This window comes from Balaenoptera musculus, chromosome 2 (genome assembly GCF_009873245.2).
Source record: "Balaenoptera musculus isolate JJ_BM4_2016_0621 chromosome 2, mBalMus1.pri.v3, whole genome shotgun sequence".
In the NCBI taxonomy this organism is placed as follows: domain Eukaryota; kingdom Metazoa; phylum Chordata; class Mammalia; order Artiodactyla; family Balaenopteridae; genus Balaenoptera; species Balaenoptera musculus.
The window spans coordinates 25,646,363-25,668,246 of record NC_045786.1 but is presented as its reverse complement, the minus strand read 5'-3'; the positions used below and the strand labels follow the sequence as shown (position 1 = coordinate 25,668,246).

Genomic DNA, 21,884 nt, shown 5'->3' with positions numbered 1-21,884 from the left:
TTTAAAAGGCTCAGAATAAAAAATGTTAAGCAGAAATCTTTGATGAGCCAGTAGAGGAAATAATTTGGGGCAGAAAATAAAATCACTCCATATTCACTGGGAATTCCTAGAAACAGAGATGCTGGAGAATGACACCAGCACCACTTAGAGGATGAGTTCCACCAGAACACCATGTTGGATAGAGTAGCAAAGGAGGTCAGCGTAGATGGGTGATGAAGTACACGGGCTGTGCAGCAATCCCACCAGGGTTTCAATGCCATCCTGCCACTCATTACCTATGTGATTTTGGGCCTGAGTTTCCTCATCTATAAAATGGAAACCCTACCTCACAAAGGGCTTCACAAGTCAAGTAAGAAAGCAAATGTGAAGTGTCTCCCACAGAGCCTAGCACACAGGAAACAATCCAAGAGACAGTGACTCTCACGAATTATTAATCTGAAAAGAGTATACTAGACCTATGAAGGCTCACCTTCACCAGCAACAGGCTCCATAAGATAAAACCTCTCCAGGCTTCAGAAGGGCAGGAATTTCTGAACATCTTGTTTACTGAAGTACTCTCAACTGCCTAGAACAGTGTCTAGCACATAACATACTCCCAATAAATCTTTGTTGACTGGATGAGTGGGTGGATGACTAATTCAGGGGACCTTAAATTTTATCTCTAAGATCCCTTTACGTTATAAAATCCTAATATTCTGAGAAAATAAAATAGAATTACTTACTAGATGCCAGGGCTTCTGCTTCAGTGGAAGGAACCTTGTAGATTTTTCCTCCCTTATAAACAAAGCTCCCTTCAGTCACTTTGAAATCCAGATAGCGAGTGACCTCTGTAAAAAGCAGCATCTTAACCAGCTGACCTGTAAGAGTCACATAATTCAAACTGTTACTTAAATCTTACTACTTTCAAAAATCAGCAGAAAGAAAAGTACATTTACTAATACTAATGGCTTTCCAATTTTTTCTTAACACCATCCAGTAACTCCTAGAAAAGTCTCCAAAGCCATATTTTAAATAGGACAATCAGAATGCAGACCTATTGCTTAGCATATTTAGACTTTTTTTAAATGTTACAACTTCAAGGTTAATAACTTCAACATGCTTTTGTAAAAGTTACACAATAATTATTAGAAGTATGAGGTTTAGAATTATAGTACTACTGCAAATGGGTTTGGGTTTCTTTAAAGTTCCTACTGTATTTTAAAGAGAGAAAACTCATAGGCAAAATTCTCCAGGAATTTGTGCTTTTCAGTTCCTAACTCAATTTATATTTATTAAAATGAATACTAGTTTTGGGTCAAGAAAAAGCTAGGATAAACCAAAGAAATTTTGGTATACTAGAAACAGTAAACTTCTTTGAGAAACCAAACAAAATTATTTTAAAGCTCATTCGAAAGGATAAACATACAAGGACAATCAAAAAAAATTCTTTTTGAGAACAAGAAATAGAGTAATGAGGAGACCTTTATGCAGCCAAATGTTTCAGTATACTGTATATTAACTAGTCCATAAATCAGTGAAAAATAGAGACCCATGTAAAAGAATTTAATGTATGATGAAAGTTTTCTAATCAAAGTGGAAAAGATAAATGATGTTGAGGAACAACTGATTAGCCATTTTGAAAAAATAAATTTCTATCTCTACTTCTCAAACAACAGGGTAATAAAATAGATAAATTTACTCATGTTAAGATAGATGAACCTTGGGAGATTGGGATTGACATAAACACACTACTATATATAAAATAGATAACTAATAAGGACCTACTCTATAGCACAGGGAACTCTACTCAATACTCTGTAATGGCCTATATGGGAAAAGAATCTAAAAAAGTGATATATGTGTATGTACAACTAATTCACTTTGCTGTACACCTGAAACTAACACAACATTGTAAATCAACTATACTTCAAAAAAATTTTTTTTTAAATAAAATAAAATTGTTACATATTTTCATAGTTCTATGAAGGAATAAGATAGATGCTCTGACAAAAAAACAAAACAAAACAAAATAGATGAACTTATTTATAAAGTGAAAACATGAAACCATAATACCATTAAAAGCAGATATTAGTATTTTTATAAACTTGAGGTAGAGAGAAAAATTTTAAACATAGTCTTCCAAATCAAAACCAATAAAAGAAAGCTCAACCAACGACTGTGTGAAAAATAAAAGCTTTTGTACAGAAAAAAAAACCCACAAGAGTTATATATAATGCCAATCACAAACTGGAAAAGATACTTTCAACATACTTCAAAAGGGCATTTAGGGGCTTCCCTGGTGGCGCAGTGGTTGAGAATCTGCCTGCCAATGCAGGGAACACGAGTTCGAGCCCTGGTCTGGGAAGATCCCACATGCCGCGGAGCAACTAGGCCCGTGAGCCACAATTACTGAGCCTGCACGTCTGGAGCCTGTGCTCCACAACAAGAGAGGCCGCGATAATGAGAGGCCCGCGCACCGCGATGAAGAGTGGCCCCCACTTGCCGCAACTAGAGAAAGCCCTCGCACAGAAACGAAGACCCAACACAGCCATAAATAAATAAATAAATAAAAAAGGGCATTTAACAGCTGTTATAATAAGCTCTTTTACATCAGTAAGGAAAAACACAAAAACGTCAACAGAAAAATGTGCAAAGCGAAAGACTGGCCAGTTCATTAAGGAACATGAAAGCCAGTAACTCTAGAAATCATTTCACCCTCTAGTAAGTAGACATATTTTAAAAATCCACTATTTTGTCTTCTAGTATGACAAAATCACAAAAACTAAAATGAATAATATCTGGGAGTGGCAAAGGTACTGGGAAAGGGGCAGCCTCAGTCTACTGGTGAAAGTAAAATCTGGCAATATAAAGGAAAAAGCCTTAAAAAATTACTGCCTTTAGGGACTTCCCTGGTGGTGCAGTGGATAAGACTCCGCGCTCCCAAGGCAGGGGGCCCGGGTTCGATCCCTGGTCAGGGAACTAGATCCCACATGCATGCCGCAACTAAGAGTTCGCATGCCACAACTAAGGAGCCCATGAACTGAAACTAAGGAGCCCACGTGCCGCAACTAATACCCGGCACAAGCAAATAAATAAATAAATATTTTTTTAAAAAGAAAGAAAGAAAATTACTGCCTTTATCCCCATACTACACTTCCAGGAGTATACAATGAGATTTATCATCCCATCCAGCCCCTGGTTCCATCACTCCCTCTCTCTTAAGTGTTCACAGTATACTGACTGAAAAACATGTTATCTGGGAAGAGGTGGGGGGGAAACTGGCAGGTGATACACCAGAATATGAACCATGATTCTAAACAATAAGATTCTGGTTATGAAAATTTTATTTCCTTTCTGCTTATCTGTGTTTTCTAATTTTAATTAAATAATTTTATTATTTATATAATAAAAATTTTGTGTTTACAATTAACCTCAAGATAATTCAGTTATTTAACTTCAAATTTCAGAGAAAATTCCAATAGGATCTTTCCATTGAACATATTCCCAAATTATAGAACATAAATTCAAAAAGGAGGAAAGGGTGGTACATACTTTATTTCATGGGACATAAATAGACTTATACTTACAATTTAGTTTTTCAACGTCATCTCAGAAAAAGGTGCTAAAAATCACAGCAATTTAAAGATACTCCTCTAATTAAAAATATGAGAAAAAGAGTATATTTTAAATTTCTAGTTTGTGTTAAGGATTAGTTTATTAGTTTGCCTAGGGAAAAAAAAGTTTCAAAAAATTCAACAGCTAAAATTATAATGTTCTAAAATAATATACCCATTAAACCAGGAACTAAGAAAATACCGTGATGCGTTTTAAAAACAAAAATCTAATGAACATCCATTACTTATTCTATGCCAAGACCTTTGAAAGGGTTATTTAACAACTCCCTCAGTCCTCAGAACCACCCTATCATATTACTATTATTATCATCTCCATTTTACAGATAAGGAAATGAAGCTCAGACAGGTTTTGTAGGTGGTCTGGGGTCGCCCAGGTAAAGACATTTTGTGAAGTTTTCTCACCGTATCTCATCTTTTTCTGACATTAAAGAGCCTGCAATGGACTGTTAAGGCAGTGCTTCTCAAACGTCATTCTGCTTAGGAATTGCCCAGGGATCTTATTAAAATACAAATTTTGCTTGCATAGGTGTAGGTAGCGCCCGAGATTCTGCATTTCCAACCAGCTCCCAAGTGTCCCTTAGTCCATGGACTGAACTTTGCAAAGTCTTAAGGCATTACTTCCCTCCGTTTCCTCGCCTCTTCCACCTCCTTCTCTCTGCCTTGGCCTTATTTCCTTTTCTACTCACTGCCTTCATATACCTTTAAAAAATTTCCTAACAGAAATGACCCACAAGTATGAACCAGTAATATTAGTGATTCTCAAAAGGATGTACAGAAATAAATCCACTCAGCTGTCTTAAAGTTTCATGTATATTGAACAGTGTCAGATGATTCAGACTTCACTGAGATCTTTGGTGTTACCTAGGGACTTCACATTATTTTTAAAGCACACAAAAGACCCCCTCCCCCGCAAAAAGAAAAGAAAAAGCCCACTAGAGCATATTGAATCCAGTTTCTTCTTACTCTTTGTGCTCCGTGAGGCAAAGTGAATCATCAGATGATCTCCAAGTACCCCCAGTGCCTGAGCCCTCTGTTCTGTGATATGAGCCCTGCTGAAAGCCATGGTCGCCGACCAGGAGGGTGGATCCACTCTACCACTGCAGTGTTCCTTGGGGCCACCTGAGGCCGTATTTATGACTTCACAGCTGCCATTTCTGCCGCATTACAGTGAGATGTGTCCATGTTTCTACTGATGAATGAACCTCAAGAAGATCTTCTGATTGGCATACATTTGAGAGCAGCCACAAAGACGTTATTAGTATTTATTTACCAAAAGTTAAGATTTGAGATTGGAATTCTGCGCACACCAAAATTATTGCCTTTGTAGGAATTTTTCTTTTAATATAACTTGATTATGATAATTATTTGAAAAAAGTCACACTTTTTATACTACTGCAATGCCATTAACACATTATGCAATCATTTGTTTTCAGTTCCCTTTTATTCTTTGTCAGGTGCCCCAGTTGTTTCATGGGAGCTGATGAACAGAAGACACTGTCCTGGGAAATGTCTCTTCCACCCAGTTCCATGTATAGTGAGGAAAGTGTGCACAGTGTGTGGATCGGTTCCTTAACTGAGTTAAGGGACCTACCTGGAATATGAGCATTTATGTCTCTCACTGTTCACTCACTCACATTTACTTGCTTACCACCCCCCATCCCCCGCCCACCCACCTGCCTGTCCTTTTCTCTCTATCTAGCCTAGCACGTTACAGACCAGTTTGCAAACTCATTTCCTACTGAGGCCAGGCAGGTAATAGAAATGAGCAAGGTGGACTGGGCTTAAGGGAAGGTAGGAAGTGGTGGAAGCTGAGGGGAACTTGAGAGCTCAGGAGGCCTTATCTAAGGGAGGCAGCTGCCAGTGAGTCCTATCTTCCAGCATTTAAAGGGGACCTAAGTTAAGAGAGTGGATCCTAAGAGATCTCATCACAAGAAAAAAAACCATTTTTTTCTTTTTCTTTTTTGTATCTATATGAGATGATGGATTTTCACTAAACTTACTATGGTAATCTTCACAATACATGTACGTCAAATCATTATGCTGTATACCTTAAACTTATACAGTGCTGTATGTCAATTATATCTCAATAAAACGGGAGGAAAAAAGAAAAAAATGAGAAAAAATTAATATGAAAAAATAACTGTGAAAGCTTACAAACTAGAAAAAAACATTAATATGGCTGTTTCTGAAGGCCCAGTTACCTAAGACTGTCACCAAAGTATCAAGAGGAAAGTCTGTTACAAATGCTTACAATTCTGATATGTATTATGCCACAGCATAATTTTATTTCTCCAAAACCAATTACTAAGAAGTCACCCCCTCTTCCCTCCATTCTTAACTTACCGACTCTAGATGCCTCTAATGGGCCCTATTACTCACCATACCGTTGCCATTCAACGGAATCCACTTCCACATACCTGGAATAACACTCTCTGTCAACAGTTACTTTCTACTTTCAAATCGGATTCAACGTACTATCATAAATTTAAGTTGGAATTCTTTACCATTCGCCATAAGGAACTTGGGAATTAAGTCAACATTCCAGTCTCTTCCTCTCCCCATTGATGCTGGTGGTGCTCCAGGTATTTTAAATCTTTTGTATAACTAAAACCAAAACAAAAAACACCCATAATGTAACAAAATTTAACTTTCATTGCACAACTATTTTTTGATGAAGTGATTTTGGTGTAACTAAATACCACCAACATGAGGTAAAGTACAAGTGCATTTCATTTTTAATCAGAACATTTAGCACTATTCCAATACATATGTAAATTAAATATATTACTCAACTCATGAATGCCAAAATAAATATTGCAGAGGTGGTATGTGTTTGCTTTTAACTAGCAGGAATACAAAACAAACTATTTGTTATGTACTAGTTTTGTAGATACATCCCTTACTATTTGTAGAAATCATTTAAACTCATTCTCTATTGAATAAAAAGCTAACAAAGGCTTAATTTTGCTTCTGTGGTTACGTAGGGAGTTAAAAATAAATTTTGGATTATTCAAATCAGAAAAGACAATTAAAATTAGTTCCAGTTAATTTATAATTTACATGAGTTTGAGGCTCTAAAAGCAGCTTGCAGCTTAAAATTTAATATTCATTCAAACTCATGAGTTCCATTGCTAAGGTGGAACAGAACAAGCAAAGGTGGTATATATTCACTCAATAAAAACCCCCAAGTTCTTGAGTACATTAAAAAAGACAGAGTACACAACCCAGTCAAAAAATGGGCAAAAGATCTAAACAGACATTTCTACAAAGAAGACATATATATGGCCAAAAAACACATGAAAAAATGCTCAACATCACTAATTATTAGAGAAATGCAAATCACCTCACACCAGTAAGAATGGCCATCATCAAAAAGTCTACAAACAATAAATGCTGGAGAGGGTGTGGAGAAAAGGGAACCCTCCTACACTGTTGGTGGGAACGTAAACTGGTGTAGTCACTACGGAGAACAGTATGGAGCTTCCTTAAAAATCTAAAAAGAGAGCTACCATATAATCCAGCAATCCCACTCCTGGGCATATATGTGAAGAAAACCATAATTCAAAAAGATACATGCACCCCAATGTTCATTGCAGCACTATTTACAATAACCAAGACATGGAAGCAACCTAAATGTCCATCACCAGAGGAATGGATAAAGAAGATATGGTACATATATACAATGGAATATTACTCAGCCGTAAAATAGAATGAAGTAATGCCATTTGCAGCAACATGGGTGGACCTAGAGATTATCATACTAAGTGAAGTAAGTCAGTAGAGGAAGACAAATACCATATGATATCACTTACATGTGGAATCTAAAGAAAAAATGATACAAATGAACTTATTCACAATACAGAAACAGACTCACAGATTTCGAAAACAAACTTATGGTTAACAAAGGAGAAACATGCAGGGGAGGGATAAACTAGGAGTTTGTGATTAACATACACACACCATTATATATAAAATAGATAATCAACAAGGACCTACTATACAGCACAGGGAACTCTACTCAGTATTCTATAATAAGCTATATGGGAAAGGAATCTGAAAAAGAATGGATATATGTATATGTATAACTAAATCACTTAGCTATACACCTGAAACTAACACATTATAAATCAACTATACTCCAATATAAAATAAAAATTAAATTAAAAAAAAAAAAGAGGACAGCTTGCTCATCTTACTTAACACTAGGCTAATCAATATACTAGGTGAAGAAAGAATGACGCCAGTGCATCGCTCCACAGATGATTTACGATGGAGAGGTCAGTGGTCACCACCTCAACCAGGTCAAATTGAGCATCATGAACAGTGATGCTGATGCAGGCACTGTGCCTCCTGATGGGATGCAGTATGAAGTGCCCAACAATACCTTCTTATAAACTGGCCTAGACTTCCCAAAAGAAAAGAGGTGGCGAGACTTTTGTAGATTAAGAGAATAAAGGGAAACAACACAAAAGGCAATGCTTAAACTAGTTTAAAAAAAAAGAAAACAAACCACTCCTACACAGCAATATACAACATTCTTGGGATCACTGGGGAATTTGAATATAGTCTGGATATTATGGTTAATTTTCTTAAGTGTGATAATGGTATTATGATTATGTTGGAGAATGTTGCTCTTCACAGATGAATGCTGAAATATTTAGGTCAAGGATCATGTCTATTACTTTCAATGGTTTAAAACCAATAACACAAACAGACATGAAGCAAAAAAATATTCCACTGGTATTATTCTTTCAACTTTCCTATATGCCTGAATATAGAGAAAAAAGCTTTTTGATATAAACATTAAGTTTATTTCATCAAAGTCACTATTTTAAAAGTAACTGACAATATCTATATATCTCCTATAAAGCACAGTACAGCTCAGATTTATACACGTGGATGGTGAACAAACCCCACACAGAGAAATAAATATACTTAGTAAAACACACTTTGGAAATGCTTCATGTGCTCATTTTCTAAAGAAGTAGGAAGCACGGAGTATAGCAAAAGGAACTAAGCTTTGACATGGAAACACCTAAATATCCATCAACAGAGGAATGGATAAAGATGTGGTACATATATGCAATGGACTACTACTCAGCCATAAACAAAGAATGAAATAATGCCATTTGCAGCAACATGGTGGACCTAGAGATTATCATACTAAGTGAAATAAATCAGAAAGAGAAAGAAATACCACATGATATCACTTATATGTGGAATCTAAAATATGACACAAATGAACCTATCTAAAAAACAGAAACAGACTCACAGACACAGAGAACAGACTTGTGGTTGCCAACGGGGAGGGAAGCTGCGGGAGAGATGGAGTGCAACTTTGGGATTAGCAGATGCAAGCTATTATATATAGAACGGACAAACAATAAGGTCCTACTGTATGGCACAGGGAACTATATTCAATATCCTGTGAAAAACCATAATGGAAAAGAATATGAAAAAGAATATATACAGGGCTTCCCTGGTGGCACAGTGGTTAAGAATCCGCTTGCCAATGCAGTGGACACAGGTTCAAGCCCTGGTCTGGGAAGATCCCACATGCCGCAGAGCAACTAAGCCCACGTGCCACAACTACGGAGCCTGTGCTCTAGAGCCTGCGTGCCACAACTACTGAAGCCCGTGCACCTAGAGCCCGTGCTCAGCAACAAGAGAAGCCACCACAATGAGAAACCCGCGCTCCACAACGAAGAGTAGCCCCTGCTCGCCGCAACTAGAGAAAGCCTGCATGCAGCAACAAAGACCCAATGCAGACAAAAATAAATGTAAATAAAATAAATAAATTTTTAAAAAGAATATATATATGTATGTATAACTGAATCACTTTGCTGTACAGCAGAAATTAACATAACATTGTAAATCAACTGTACTTCAATAAAATAAGTTAAAAGAAAAAGGAACTAAGCTTTGGAATCATATAACCTGGGTTATCAGCCCGTCTCCGTGATCTTAAGCCCACAGAAACTATTTTCCCATCTAAAAAATGGGGATAAAATCTCTTTGAGTGACTGGGAAGATAACTAAGACTATGCGGAAAGCACTGGCACTGTGCCTGGCGTATGTTAGGTCTTCATCAAAAGGTACCCTCCATGCACCCTGTCAAGTCTACACTCTATTAACTTCGAGAGAGAACAGATAACTGCTCCAGATGGCAACAAAAATCACAATTTAAATTTCTACAAGCCCCAAACTAGGAGCTCCTGAAAATTATGATGTTACAGATAATCTATTTAATAAAACAAAATTAAAACCATCTATAAAAAAGTAGAGATTCACAAGTAAAAGACTCAAAGTACAAAAGGGACATTAATTTATTTTAATACTTACATCTTCCAGCGGTGTTATAGATGCACTCTCTCCTCCATAATATGGGTTTCTATCCATGTGAAGAACTTTCTTTCCATTCACTGACATTATACCTGACAGGATACATTCCTACAGGGAAAGCGTAAGTATCTTCAAAGGAAGGAAAATGCTACTGCATGTTTCAAACAGATAATTTTTACAAGCCTGTCATTAAACATTCTTTTAGTAATTAATACTTATGTATATGCAATATATGATGTAATTTTTAAGGACAAAGCCCTAAAGCAACCAGGGTTCAAAGTGTGTTCTGTGGCCCCTCTGAGTCCCAAGGTTTAAACTATTTTCATAATAACACTAAGACATTATTCATTTTTTCCCACTGTGTTACACTTGCACTGACAGCGCAAGATCAATGGTGGATAAAACAAATTAAGGCGGTGGCTCCAACTGCACTAGTCATTATATTCTTCACCACAAGGCACTCATGGTTTAAAAAAACAAGGCCAGTTTCACTTAAGACTATCCTTGATGAAGCATTAAAAATCACCTCTGTTAACAACATCCCTGAACACCCATCTTTTAAATATCCTGTGTAGCAAAACGGGAAGTTCACATAAAGCAATTCTGGCTCAAGGAAGGCCTTTTGTGAGACTGATTTGTAAGCTGAACTAGCTACTTTTTTCATGGATCATCTTTTTTTTTAATGTATTTATTTTTATTTATTTATTTTTGGCTGTATTGGGTCTTTGTTGCTGCGTGCGGGCTTTCTCTAGTTGCAGCGAGCAGGGGCTACTCTTCGTTGCGGTGCGCGGGCTTCTCATTGCTGTGGCTTCTCTTGTTACAGCACACTGGCTCTAGGTGCGTGGGCTTCAGTACTTGTAGCACGCAGGCTCAGTAGTTGTGGCTCACGGGCTTAGTTGCTCCGCGGCATGTGGGATCTTCCCGGACCAGGGCTCAAACCCGTGTACCCTGCATTGGCAGGCGGATTCTTAACCACTGTGCTACCAGGGAAGCCCCATGGATCATCATTTTTAATTGGAAAAATAACTGACAAACTATGATTACTCAGACTTAGGATTTCGGCAGACATTTTCTCAAAAATGAATGTCAAGGAAAATAACCAACAGTATTTGTTGCCAAAAATGATAAGTCAAAATTCTGAATGAGGGACTTCCCTGGTGGCGCAGTGGTTAAGAATCCGCCTGCCAATGCAGAGGACACAGGTTCGATCCCTGGTCCGGGAAGATCCCACATGCCACGGAGCAACTAAGCCCATGTGCCACAACTACTGAGCCTGTGCTCTACAGCCCACGAGCCACAACTACTGAGCCCATGTGCCACTACTACTGAAGCCCACACACCTAGAGCCCGTGCTCTACAAGAGAAGCCACCGCAATGAGAAGCCGGTGCAACCAAGAGTAGCCCCTGCTCGCCACAACTAGAGAAAGCCCACGTGCAGCAACGAAGACCCAACACAGCCAAATGTTAAAAATAAATAAATAAAATGTATTAAAAAAATATTTTTGAATGAAAATTTGAATTTTGGAAAGCTTATATCCACCACCATGGGTACATCAGATCCCCAATACTTAAAGGACTTTTCAGACAACATCAGTGATATTAACAAATATGAGCTTTTGATATGGCATAATGAAATGTGTCAACAATTCAGAAGACCTGCATTACTAAGTAAAACAGTACTTTCCCAAGTGACCAATGAATGATGTTACAAAATCATACAGGAGGTTAAACGAGAAATTCAAAGTGCAAGCTAGATTAACGGATTTTAATGTAACGGAATAAGAAATGTTCACTGATGTGGTTTCAAATTTCATATTGCAATTAATCTTTAAAAATACCCTGCCACTTGTGTTTAGGTGTAAATTTATATAAAAGGATACCCACAACAATCTGAAAGGCTATTAAAATACTCCTTTTTCCAACTACACATCTGTCTAAAGCCTGATTTTCTTCATATACTTCAGCTATGACAAAAATTATGAAAGACTGAACACCAAAGCAGATAAGAATCGGCTATCTTTTAAACTCGATATTAAAGAGATGTGCAGAAAATGTAAAACAACCATACTCTCCTCAGAAATTTTTTTGTTTTGGAAAACACAGTTATACGCCAAATAATTGTTATTCACGTTAACATGTAATGAGTTTATCAACGTTATCTTTAAGTGAATTAATAAAAACCATTTTTTAATTTCTCAACATTGATTTCTAATAGGATAAATATTGATAGATACTCTTACAAGCAAAAGCTCTTCAGGGACCTCAATTTTTAAGAGTGTAAATAGATCCTGAGACCAAGAGTTTGAGAACTAGAGCCCTAAATGAAGCATCCAAGATAACCATTAATCAACTGACAATCAACAGAGGATTATAAACCATCACTCTCAGTAAAAAGGTAAACAAAGCGTGAATATACTAAGACATACCAAATCAAGACAGGGTGGGGGAGCAGTCAAGAAAGTCAATCCAATTAATGGATTAATGAGAAGACACACAGAGATGGGATATTCATTCACCCAGAACCGTTATACCAGAGTTTAGGTGATAAGAGCTTTATTTTTTTAAATGACAAAGGAAATTCTCTGTAACTTTATAAATCCTAGTGCTTCTCAAATTTATCCAAGACTCCAGACAACAGAGAACAAGCTCATCCCCCTAAAGCCTGACTCTGAAATCTTTATTTTCAAAAATTCATACATATCTCAAATTCTCCTCCATAATGTACTATTCATTTTAATATTTTAAAAATATTTTAAATTAGTTACTGTCAGGTTCAAAGTTTACTCCAAGAGGGTGCATCATTTCTTTAAATCAAGAAACATAATGAGCACTCCAGGCCACCTCCAGCCATAACCACTCCTCAGCCCCAGCCACGCTCATGACTTTTAAGAGCAAAGATTTTTCTACCTGTTTTTGAACTCTGAATAAATGGAATCCTGTAGTATACACTTCTTGTATACACCTTTTAGTCAACATACGTTTACAAGATTCATCCATGTTTTGTTTGCAATAGAAATTTTCTTACTCTCACTGCTATACAGCAGGGGTCTCTAAAGTAAAGGAGCCAAATCCAGCCTGCAGGCTGTATTTGTAAATAAAGTTTTACCGGTAAACACCCATGCCCATTCATTTACATATTAGCTGTTTTCACTGTACCACAGTGGAACTGTAGCTGTGACAAAGACCACGTGGCCTGAAAAACCTGTGGACTTTTACAGGTTTGCCTAGCCCTACCAACAACAGTGGATCTCAAAGAGAGCTCCTGATTTGGTATCACCTGTGAACTTGTTAGAAATGTAAATTCTAAGCAGATTCTGAAACTTTACTTTGCATCCACATCACCGGGACAGCTTGCTAAAACAGAACGCAGGGCCCCACCCCCAAAGCTTCTGAGTCAGCAGGTCTGCGGTGGAGCCTGAGAATCTGCATTTCTCACCAGTTCCCAGGTGAGAATACTGCTGGTCCAGGACCAGTTTCAAGAACCACTAGTAAAGCAGTGCTGCTCAAACTTTATTAAACACCTGGGGATCATGTTAAACTGTAGATTTTGATTCAGTGTATCTGGGGTGAGGGGTGTAACCATCTGCACCTCTAGTAAGTTCTCAGGTGTTGCAGAAGCAGTTGATCCATGGACCACACCGCGGGTAACAAAGCCATAGGAGTCTTTTGAATGAATACTCCGCACAGATATTCCACAACTTATTTATCCATTCTATTACAGGTGGACATTGGGATCATTTCCAGTTTGGGGCTGTTATAAATAATGCTCTATAAACATTCTCAATGTGTCTTTTATGTATGCACTTGTTGGATAGATATCAAGGAGAGTACAGATACTGCCAAACACCTTTCCAAAATGGTTGTACCAATTTCATATGCTGTGTCAGCAGTATATGAAAGTCTGTTGTTTCAAATCCTTGCCCAACATTTGTGTTCTGGCCTTTTAATTTTAGTCATTCTAGTTAGGATGTGGTTTAATTTACATTTCCTGACACATAATGAGGCTGAGCACTTTTTCATAGTTTACTGATAATTGTAGTATCTTCTTTTGATAAGTGCCTATTCATATTATTTGCCCATTTTTAAAGTGGGCTTTCTTTTTTTTACTGCTATATAAAAATTCCTTATATATTCTAGATATTTAAAAGTGCTTTATTGGTTATATATATATTGCAAATATCTTCATCCATTCCACAGCTTGACTTTTAACTTTCTTAATGAGGTCTTGATAAACAGAACTGAAAGTATTTTAACTGTAAAAATTAACTCCAATATTATCAAAAGCAAATCACTTGCTTAAAAAAAAAAATCTAAAGAAGCACTAACATATGATTCAATATATTATATGAAAATAGAATAATATTTACAATCTCAAAAACAGATTATGACATAAACAGAGGAAAACCAAATAGTCACATTTCCAGTCGACAAAAGTAGACTTCACGGTTCAACTTTTGGAAGCAAAATCACAGCAAGCAACTTTGAGTGTTGCACAGCTTCTATATATAACTTTTCATACTCCACTGCAAATAAGCATGACCCACTCACTGGACCATGGCTCCAAAGCAAGCACTGAAGGCTGAGGCCTAATAAAGGACCCAGTAATATAAAGATTCAGCAGTCCGAAGAGCTGATACTAACTACCTTTAAAGGCATCACTTGGAGCAAATATATTAAAAGCTAATTAATAATTTGCAGGTTCACTGATTCTTCTAAACCCATCTATAAAAGATTGCTTTTACAATGCCAAGAGAATACATAGAAGCACAAATGTAATACTTTAAATTTTACTTTACAACATGGGATGAAGTCATTAATTCACTGATAAAACCAATCACATCTGAGTATAGAGTGTATATTAATGATCCCAAAATTTTAGTATCTTCCCAAATTAACAACTCAAAATTAAAATCTACTATTATCTGGTGAATACAGAATAAAAAGCAAAGCACATCAAAGTTAGAGAAAATACTCTAAGTGAATTTCCTTTTTTCACACTAGAAAACCTGGACCATCCAACATCTATGTCAAGAATACTGATAACTTTTACCAGGAAACATATATGAATGAATATTAACCAACACATTAGTTTTAAAACTAACAGATGAGAGTGCTCCACACTTAATTTCGAGCTCACCCACAACTGACCTGAACAGGATAAGAATATACAGACTCACAACCAAAATAACTAAAACTGTAAAACCATCTTCAGAATCCAAGGTTTTTTGGTGTTTTGTTTGCTATTATGCCTTATTTATTTTTTATTTTTAGGGCCTAGAGCATATTAGGTGCTCAGCATGAATAAGTGAACAAATGCATGCATACATGCATTAATGATGCACACAGGATGCCTGGCAATCTCAGGTGGGTCTTTCATCCAAACTGAGCTCAGGCCCAAAATCCAAGTTCTTTAAGATAATGGCATCTGCCACCCAACTGGCTCTTCATGTTGGCCTACATAAAGAGGTAACCAGATTAAATGTTTGAAGTTCAGCTGCAGCAAAATTCTAGTCTGTGCAGATGTGTGGGTGGGGTGATGGTCAGGAAGGATCAAATCAGTGATATTGAGGCTCACTTCCCTTCAGCACGTACACATAGCGCTAGGTTTGCAATAATCAGAGTAACTAACTCAAACGGACAGCACCTAAACACACTAGGCGAAGTACCTCTTACGTAGTGAAGCAGCCTGTATGGTGTTCCCATATATGAATTGTGACAAACCTAAAGAATTGCCAAGGCCACTGGTACTAAATAGTATCCCAGTATCCTGGAAAAGTTAATGCCCACCCCCCTTCCTACTTAGAGGGCAACTCAGGCTTGGAAGAGAATAGAACCAGAGTACGTTAATATTCTGATGTAAAAAAATAAAATAAAATAAAATTCTGATGTAACTTCCAAGTGACCAAACTAAACACTGTTAACACTCTAACTCCTCCTGCATTTTAAAGTTCTGGAGTGATTAAAAAAAAAAAAAAAAAGAAAGAAACAGAAAGTAAATGCACACAAAAATGTGATCAGGAAAACAAGGTACCTAATAACTCATCTTAAAGAAAAGTGCCTTTCTACTTATCTAGAAAATGTATTAACTAGAAAACTTTTAAATCATTTAATTTCAGTGGTATACGTCTTACAGCAATAACACAATAAAAATGGACGTTAGTTTTCAGCAGAACAAGTGTTTCTTTAAATGTCTCTGTCCCTCTAATGCATCTCATTAAAAGCTGTCAAAGATAACTTTTCTTGAAATTTGGCTCTAATTAGATCATTCCTGCTCAAAACCCTCTCTCGTTGGCCAAGAAGATAAAATTCAAACTTCTTAACCTACTATCTTCAGCATCCTTGGTGATATACCTTCTTTCCAACACTGTTTCCATTACACCTCTTCATACCTTCTGTTTCACACAAAATAAACTCCCTATCCCCTAAATATATATCCTTTTCTTAATACTGACTTACACTGCTCTCTCTGCCTAGAAAATCATTCCTCCTCATGTTCAAAACTTACCAATATTTTTTAAACTTTTTCAGTTTTATTGAGATATAATTGACATACAGCACTGTAAAGACTTAAGGTGTACAGCATGATTTGATTTACATACAACATGAAATGATGACCACAGGCTTAGTGAACATCCATCATCTCATATAGATACAACATTAAAGAAATGGAAAAAAATTTTTTCCTTGTGATTTACGCTCTTAACTTTCATTCATAATATACAGCAGTGTTAATTATCTTTATCATGTTGTACATTACATCCCTAGTACTTATTTATCTTATAGCTTAAGTTTGTTCTTTTTGATTACCTTCACCTAATACCCCTTCCCCCTACCCTGCTTATCAATTATTTTTAAAAGCCACCTTAATAACTCCTTCTTTATGCAGGTTTTTCTGATTCCCCTGTCTGAATTCCCACATGTGTGAATTCCCTTATGGCACTTAGTACTTTCTCATATTAACTCATATTATAGTTAGCCCCACACGAGAAGAAGGTACTCATAAACAGGTGTGTTTGCCTTTTTATTGCCCATAATCGAGCACAACAGTCACAGGTAACTGAAATTGAGTAGGCCATTACTCCATTAAGTCTTTAATCAGGTACTGTGAGAGGGGACATAAAGGTAACTGCAGGGTATCATGTATGCGAGCCAAACGTTTACCTAGCGGTCTTCCCAACCAAATGTCTCACTACTACTTCGAAATGCTGAAATATGTCTGATTTTACTTCTATTCTACTGGACCAGTATGCTTAAGGCTGATTTAAAATACAGACTGCCTACATAGTATTTATACCTTCCAAAAATAAGACATTTGCACACATTGGTCCTATGATCACTACTGCAGTGGACAGAAAGTTGTTTGTCCACAGAACTCTAACAGCAATGGCAAAGATTTTCAAGGAGTAAATATAAAAGGCAATTCAAGATTTTTAAATCAAGTACAAGAACTCCTCTTTGAAGTCACAAAATTTTAATAAAGAAGGAAAAGTATGGCTGGGATGAAAAACAATGTTTTAAACAAATACTGCTGAGAATAATCTGGTTACATATCACTAAAGTGTCCTTTTCGATTCAAAACTCCTTACGAAAATTACCATGTAGCACAAAACAAAATACTGCTGGGAAGCACAAGCAGCTGTGGAGCTAGTAACCCTTATTTTATTATTTATTACTACTTCTGAGAAGACTCATGAATTCATTGCCAAGCCCGAAGTCAATCAGAAACAGCAAATTAAGTGGTCAAAGGCTGTGGACAGTCACCAGCCTAACCAGCAAAGTAAACAAAGAGGAAAAACTGAAAAGTAGACGGTAGAACTAACTCCCAAAGCTGAGCAGTCTAAGAGGACTTAGTAAGGAGGCCAAAGTTCCTACAAAGCTCCCTAGGTCTCAATGGCTTCATTATGTTATAGCATAACAGTAATTAATCCTCCTGATGTGAAATCTTTGTTATCAAGTACATTAACTATGCTCTTCAGTTTGTTTAAAAAGTTGTGATATCATTTGAAAGGTTTTTATCTAAAAGTTATGCTTGTTTAAAGGGATAGCCCTCAATTCCTTAAAGAACTCAATTATATGAAATATTCCATTTCTCTTAGAATGAAGATTTTGCTCTAGTATATACTAAATTGTTTTATGCCTTCTTTATCAAAGTTACTATCAATATTTGTGCACTATTATGACCTTATTTTAGATGTAACAATCGATACAAAACAGTGACAACATTAGGCAACACAGAGAAACCCCAACACTTCCTTACACTTTATATTAAAAGTAACGAGTTAATCACACTAAAAAATGCAAACACACAGGCATCATGCAGTATTTGGTACCCACAACTGATAGCACACACCTGTTTTTAGGTTCTTAAATCTCAGGCACTAAATATTTATAAATCAAAAATTAAGTAAATGGTATGTTCACACCAAATACTCAAAATTAATTATAATTTGAGGCTTTTTAACTTTGGTGATCTCTTCATTTAAGTAATCAAAGTCCCTGTATCACTAAAAATGAGGGTATAAGATTTTATCGCTATCAAAATCATCCCGGGACTTCCCTGGTAGCGCAGTGGTTAAGAATCCGCCTGCCAACGCAGGGGACACGGGTTCGAGCCCTGGTCCGGGAAGATCCCACATGCCGCGGAGCAACTAAGCCCGTGTGCCACAACTACTGAGCCTGCGCTCTAGAGCCCGCGGGCCACAACTACTGAAGCTCGTACGCCTAGAGCCCGTGCTCCGCAACAAGAGAAGCCACCGCAATGAGAAGCCCTCACACCGCAAGGAAGAGTAGCCCCGCCCCGCCACAACTAGAGAAAGCCGGCGTGCAGCAACAAAGACCCAATGCAGCCAAAAATAAATAAATAATAAATGACAGCAGAAATTTATCTGATTGCTAGTTAAGTATGCATCTATCATTCACCAAAAAGGTCACAATTGATCCAAATGAAAATTTAAATAAGGTGCATTATCTTAACTTGGTTGTTATGCAATAAAACTGTGCCCTCTTTGATAAAAAGTGATACTTCTGAACTAGGCATATAGAAACCTGCATGAGAAAGGATCTGCACTTATTTGTCCATGTTTAACTGACCTAATCAAGAGCAAATCTGAAAGACCAGCAATAACCGTAGAAAAACAGTGGAACTAACTAGCTCTTACAATATGCTGGCAGCAACAGGGCCCATTCCAGTGGGCAAAATCCGCCCCAAACTAATAAGCTCAGCTCAGAATCCCAATTAAGCACTTCGAAAATGAAAAAAACCACCCTGCAGTGGGTAGGCTATTCATTTAGGCATCCAACAGTCTTCTAACTCACCATCAAAAAAAGAAATTCAACCCAATACCTCACATTCAAAATGACTAAATAGCTTTCTAGGTAAGCAATCTCATCTATTCGGTACTATTTCCTAGCCAGTCCCATTTCTTTCTCTGGACTGTTGAAACATAATGAAGCATTCAGAAATGAGTATTATCCAACAATCACCATAAATCACCATAAATAGAAAAATGACATGCCAGAAAAGTGCCATTCTACTTCCCAACAATCTTTTCCCAAAAAACTGGCCAAATGCAAGTTTGACAGTTTTCTCTTGTCCCGAGAAATCTAAAATAGTTACTTTGGAGTGTTAGCTGAAAAAAATGTTAATTTGATCTTGAGAGATTACAATGCATTTCAACAAATTTGTAGTGGTTTACATTAAATGAGTCCGGACTTTGCGATCAGTTTATATGGGATACACAAGATCAAAATCAGTATCCATCTTATAAAACAAAGCAACCCAATGTCAGAATTTCAAATTTCCAAAAAACTTTTGATAACGGAAATGGTCCTCTCTTCAAATGGAATTCTTTTGCAAGATGAATAGTCCTCATTTTCTTTTAAAAGCACAAAAAGAAGTAAAACATCTGCCTGCATTATTTGCAGATTATCTAAAGTTCTCTAAGCAGACAGCCAGGAAAATATATTTACCATGGTATTACGCACACCATGCACTAGTACAGAACCTGGCCTCTAGCACCCCATCACCAACCTCTTTCTCAGGGGAAAACCTCCAGAAGAGACAATGGAGGCAAGGACAGACCACACAGAAGGAAAAGATGGCAAAAGCCAGGTGAGAAAGGACTAGACACATTTTTGAGAAAACTCATTTCCAATTCTACAGTTGCTCAAGTGGGATGGGAGGGTGGTTAAAAGGAAAGGATAATGCTTCTCACCTGGAGTGGGGGAGGAGGATAAGAAATCTAATTTTCTCCAAAAATATAAGTTCATTGAACTTAATTACCTACCAAACAGTGATTATCCAGTGACTCGTCACCGACACTGACTAGTAGTAGAGGATGAAGTCTAAGTAGGAAATGCCACTGTGATTGGCCTCCACCCTCCCCCACTGCGCCGGCTGCTTTTCCGTTTTCAATCGCGAGAGGCCGTCAACCCGTAAGGGAGACGCATCAATACACCAATCCGGGCTTTTCCGGCCTCTGCTACAGCAGAGCGGACTCTCGTTTCCCACCTACTCTTACTCGGCCGTCACGACCCGCCCAAGCACCTGCCGGACCGGGCTTTCCATCCCCCGGTGTCTCCTCCCCGTCCAGACGCGCCGCCCGGCCCGCAGGCCCCGCCGCAGGCCCGGCCCGCCTCCGCTCCAGAGCGCGGCCCGAGACGGCGGCGGAAACCGGCCCCACCCGGAGACCCTCGGAGGAGACGCGAGGCGAGGCGCGGCGCGGCCTGAGGGGATGGGGAAAAGGGGGCTGGGCAGGGCGTGTGGCCGCCTCCCTCCCGACCCGGGACCCCCGCCCCTGCCCGCCGGGCCTCACCGTCAGGCCGGTGCCCAGCACGATCACGTCGTACTCCTCATTCATGGCGGGGCCGGGCGCGGACGGAAGCCCAGAGAAAAGAAAAGGCGCAGGACTCTAGGGGTCGGGAGCTAGGCGGCCACCCTGAGGAGGCGGAGGAAACGCTCAGGCCGGGCCCGGGCACAAGGGAAAAGGGAAGCGGGAGCAGAGGGAAAACAGAGCTGCCGAGGAGGCAGCCGGCCGCCACCTCAGACGGAAAGAGAAGAGCGGGGCAGGGAGGGAAGGGAGGGCAGGGAGGGAGAAAAGAAGAGGCGGGCGGCGACCAGGGCCTCTGCAGCCGGGGCGGGGCTTAGAGGAGGCCGTCGATCACGCCCTTCCCGCTCGCTCATTGGCTAGATCCCCGTCGCCCGCCCAACCTTCTTCCTTTCCTACCTCTCGCGAGAAGAGGGCGGGCCGTGCCCCTTGTGGATTCCGGCTCTCCACGCGGCGCGCTGCCACCGTGGTTGGGGGCGGAGGCGGTCGCGCGCTGGCCCCCGGGGGCAGGGACGGGAGCTTGCTTGCGGCCTGGGGGCAGCTGTCTAGTTCTTTACTCCCACCACCCAGCGGGAGCTGAGGCGCGCCCTGGGCCTTGAGCCTTGCCGCCGCCCTTGGACTTTGGGCCAGGACAGCGGGCGGCCGCCCCGGGCCCCGCAGACCCGGAGCTGACGCCAAGTGGACTGACCCTGGCTGCGGCTCAGCCCCCTGCGACCCTACGGCGCGCCTAGGCTGGTCTTTTGCAACTTCTCTTGCTTTTCTTTCTATCCTGCCTCGCTTTCCTGAAGGAAAATGGACCCAACATATTTTAAGGAATTCAGAAATCACTGTTTTCTCTTACTTCCCGCCCTATGTCGTCCTTGCTTGATGCATTGCCCCTTGTGCAGCCTTAGGAAATGTAGACGAATTTTAAAAAACGAAAAACGAACAAAAACCTTCCTTTTAAAAAGTAACCCTTCGCATGCAGGGGAAGGCCAGATTTGATTGGAAGCAGGTCTGCGCCTACTGAGGGCTATAACTTAAACCAGCTGTAAAAATAGCTGACCAGGATGTGCGTTGGTTTACTCCATGAGTGTAGCAGAAAAGAGTCCCTGTTTGCCTT

General features: G+C 38.9%; 1 protein-coding gene across 1 annotated transcript in view; it reads right to left on the bottom strand.

Moving 5' to 3' along the window:
* The window catches only part of GDI2 (GDP dissociation inhibitor 2), a 44,647-nt gene extending 23,573 nt beyond the window's left edge, over positions 1–21,074 (bottom strand). The window contains exons 1-4 of the mRNA XM_036842225.1: positions 20,771–21,074; positions 9,957–10,064; positions 6,119–6,218; positions 723–857 (exon numbers count right to left, since the gene is read on the bottom strand). Coding sequence (XP_036698120.1) covers positions 723–857; positions 6,119–6,218; positions 9,957–10,064; positions 20,771–20,815 — 388 coding nt within the window. The 5' untranslated portion in view covers positions 20,816–21,074. The remainder of the gene's footprint in view (positions 1–722; positions 858–6,118; positions 6,219–9,956; positions 10,065–20,770) is intronic.
* Positions 21,075–21,884: the final 810 nt, after the last annotated feature.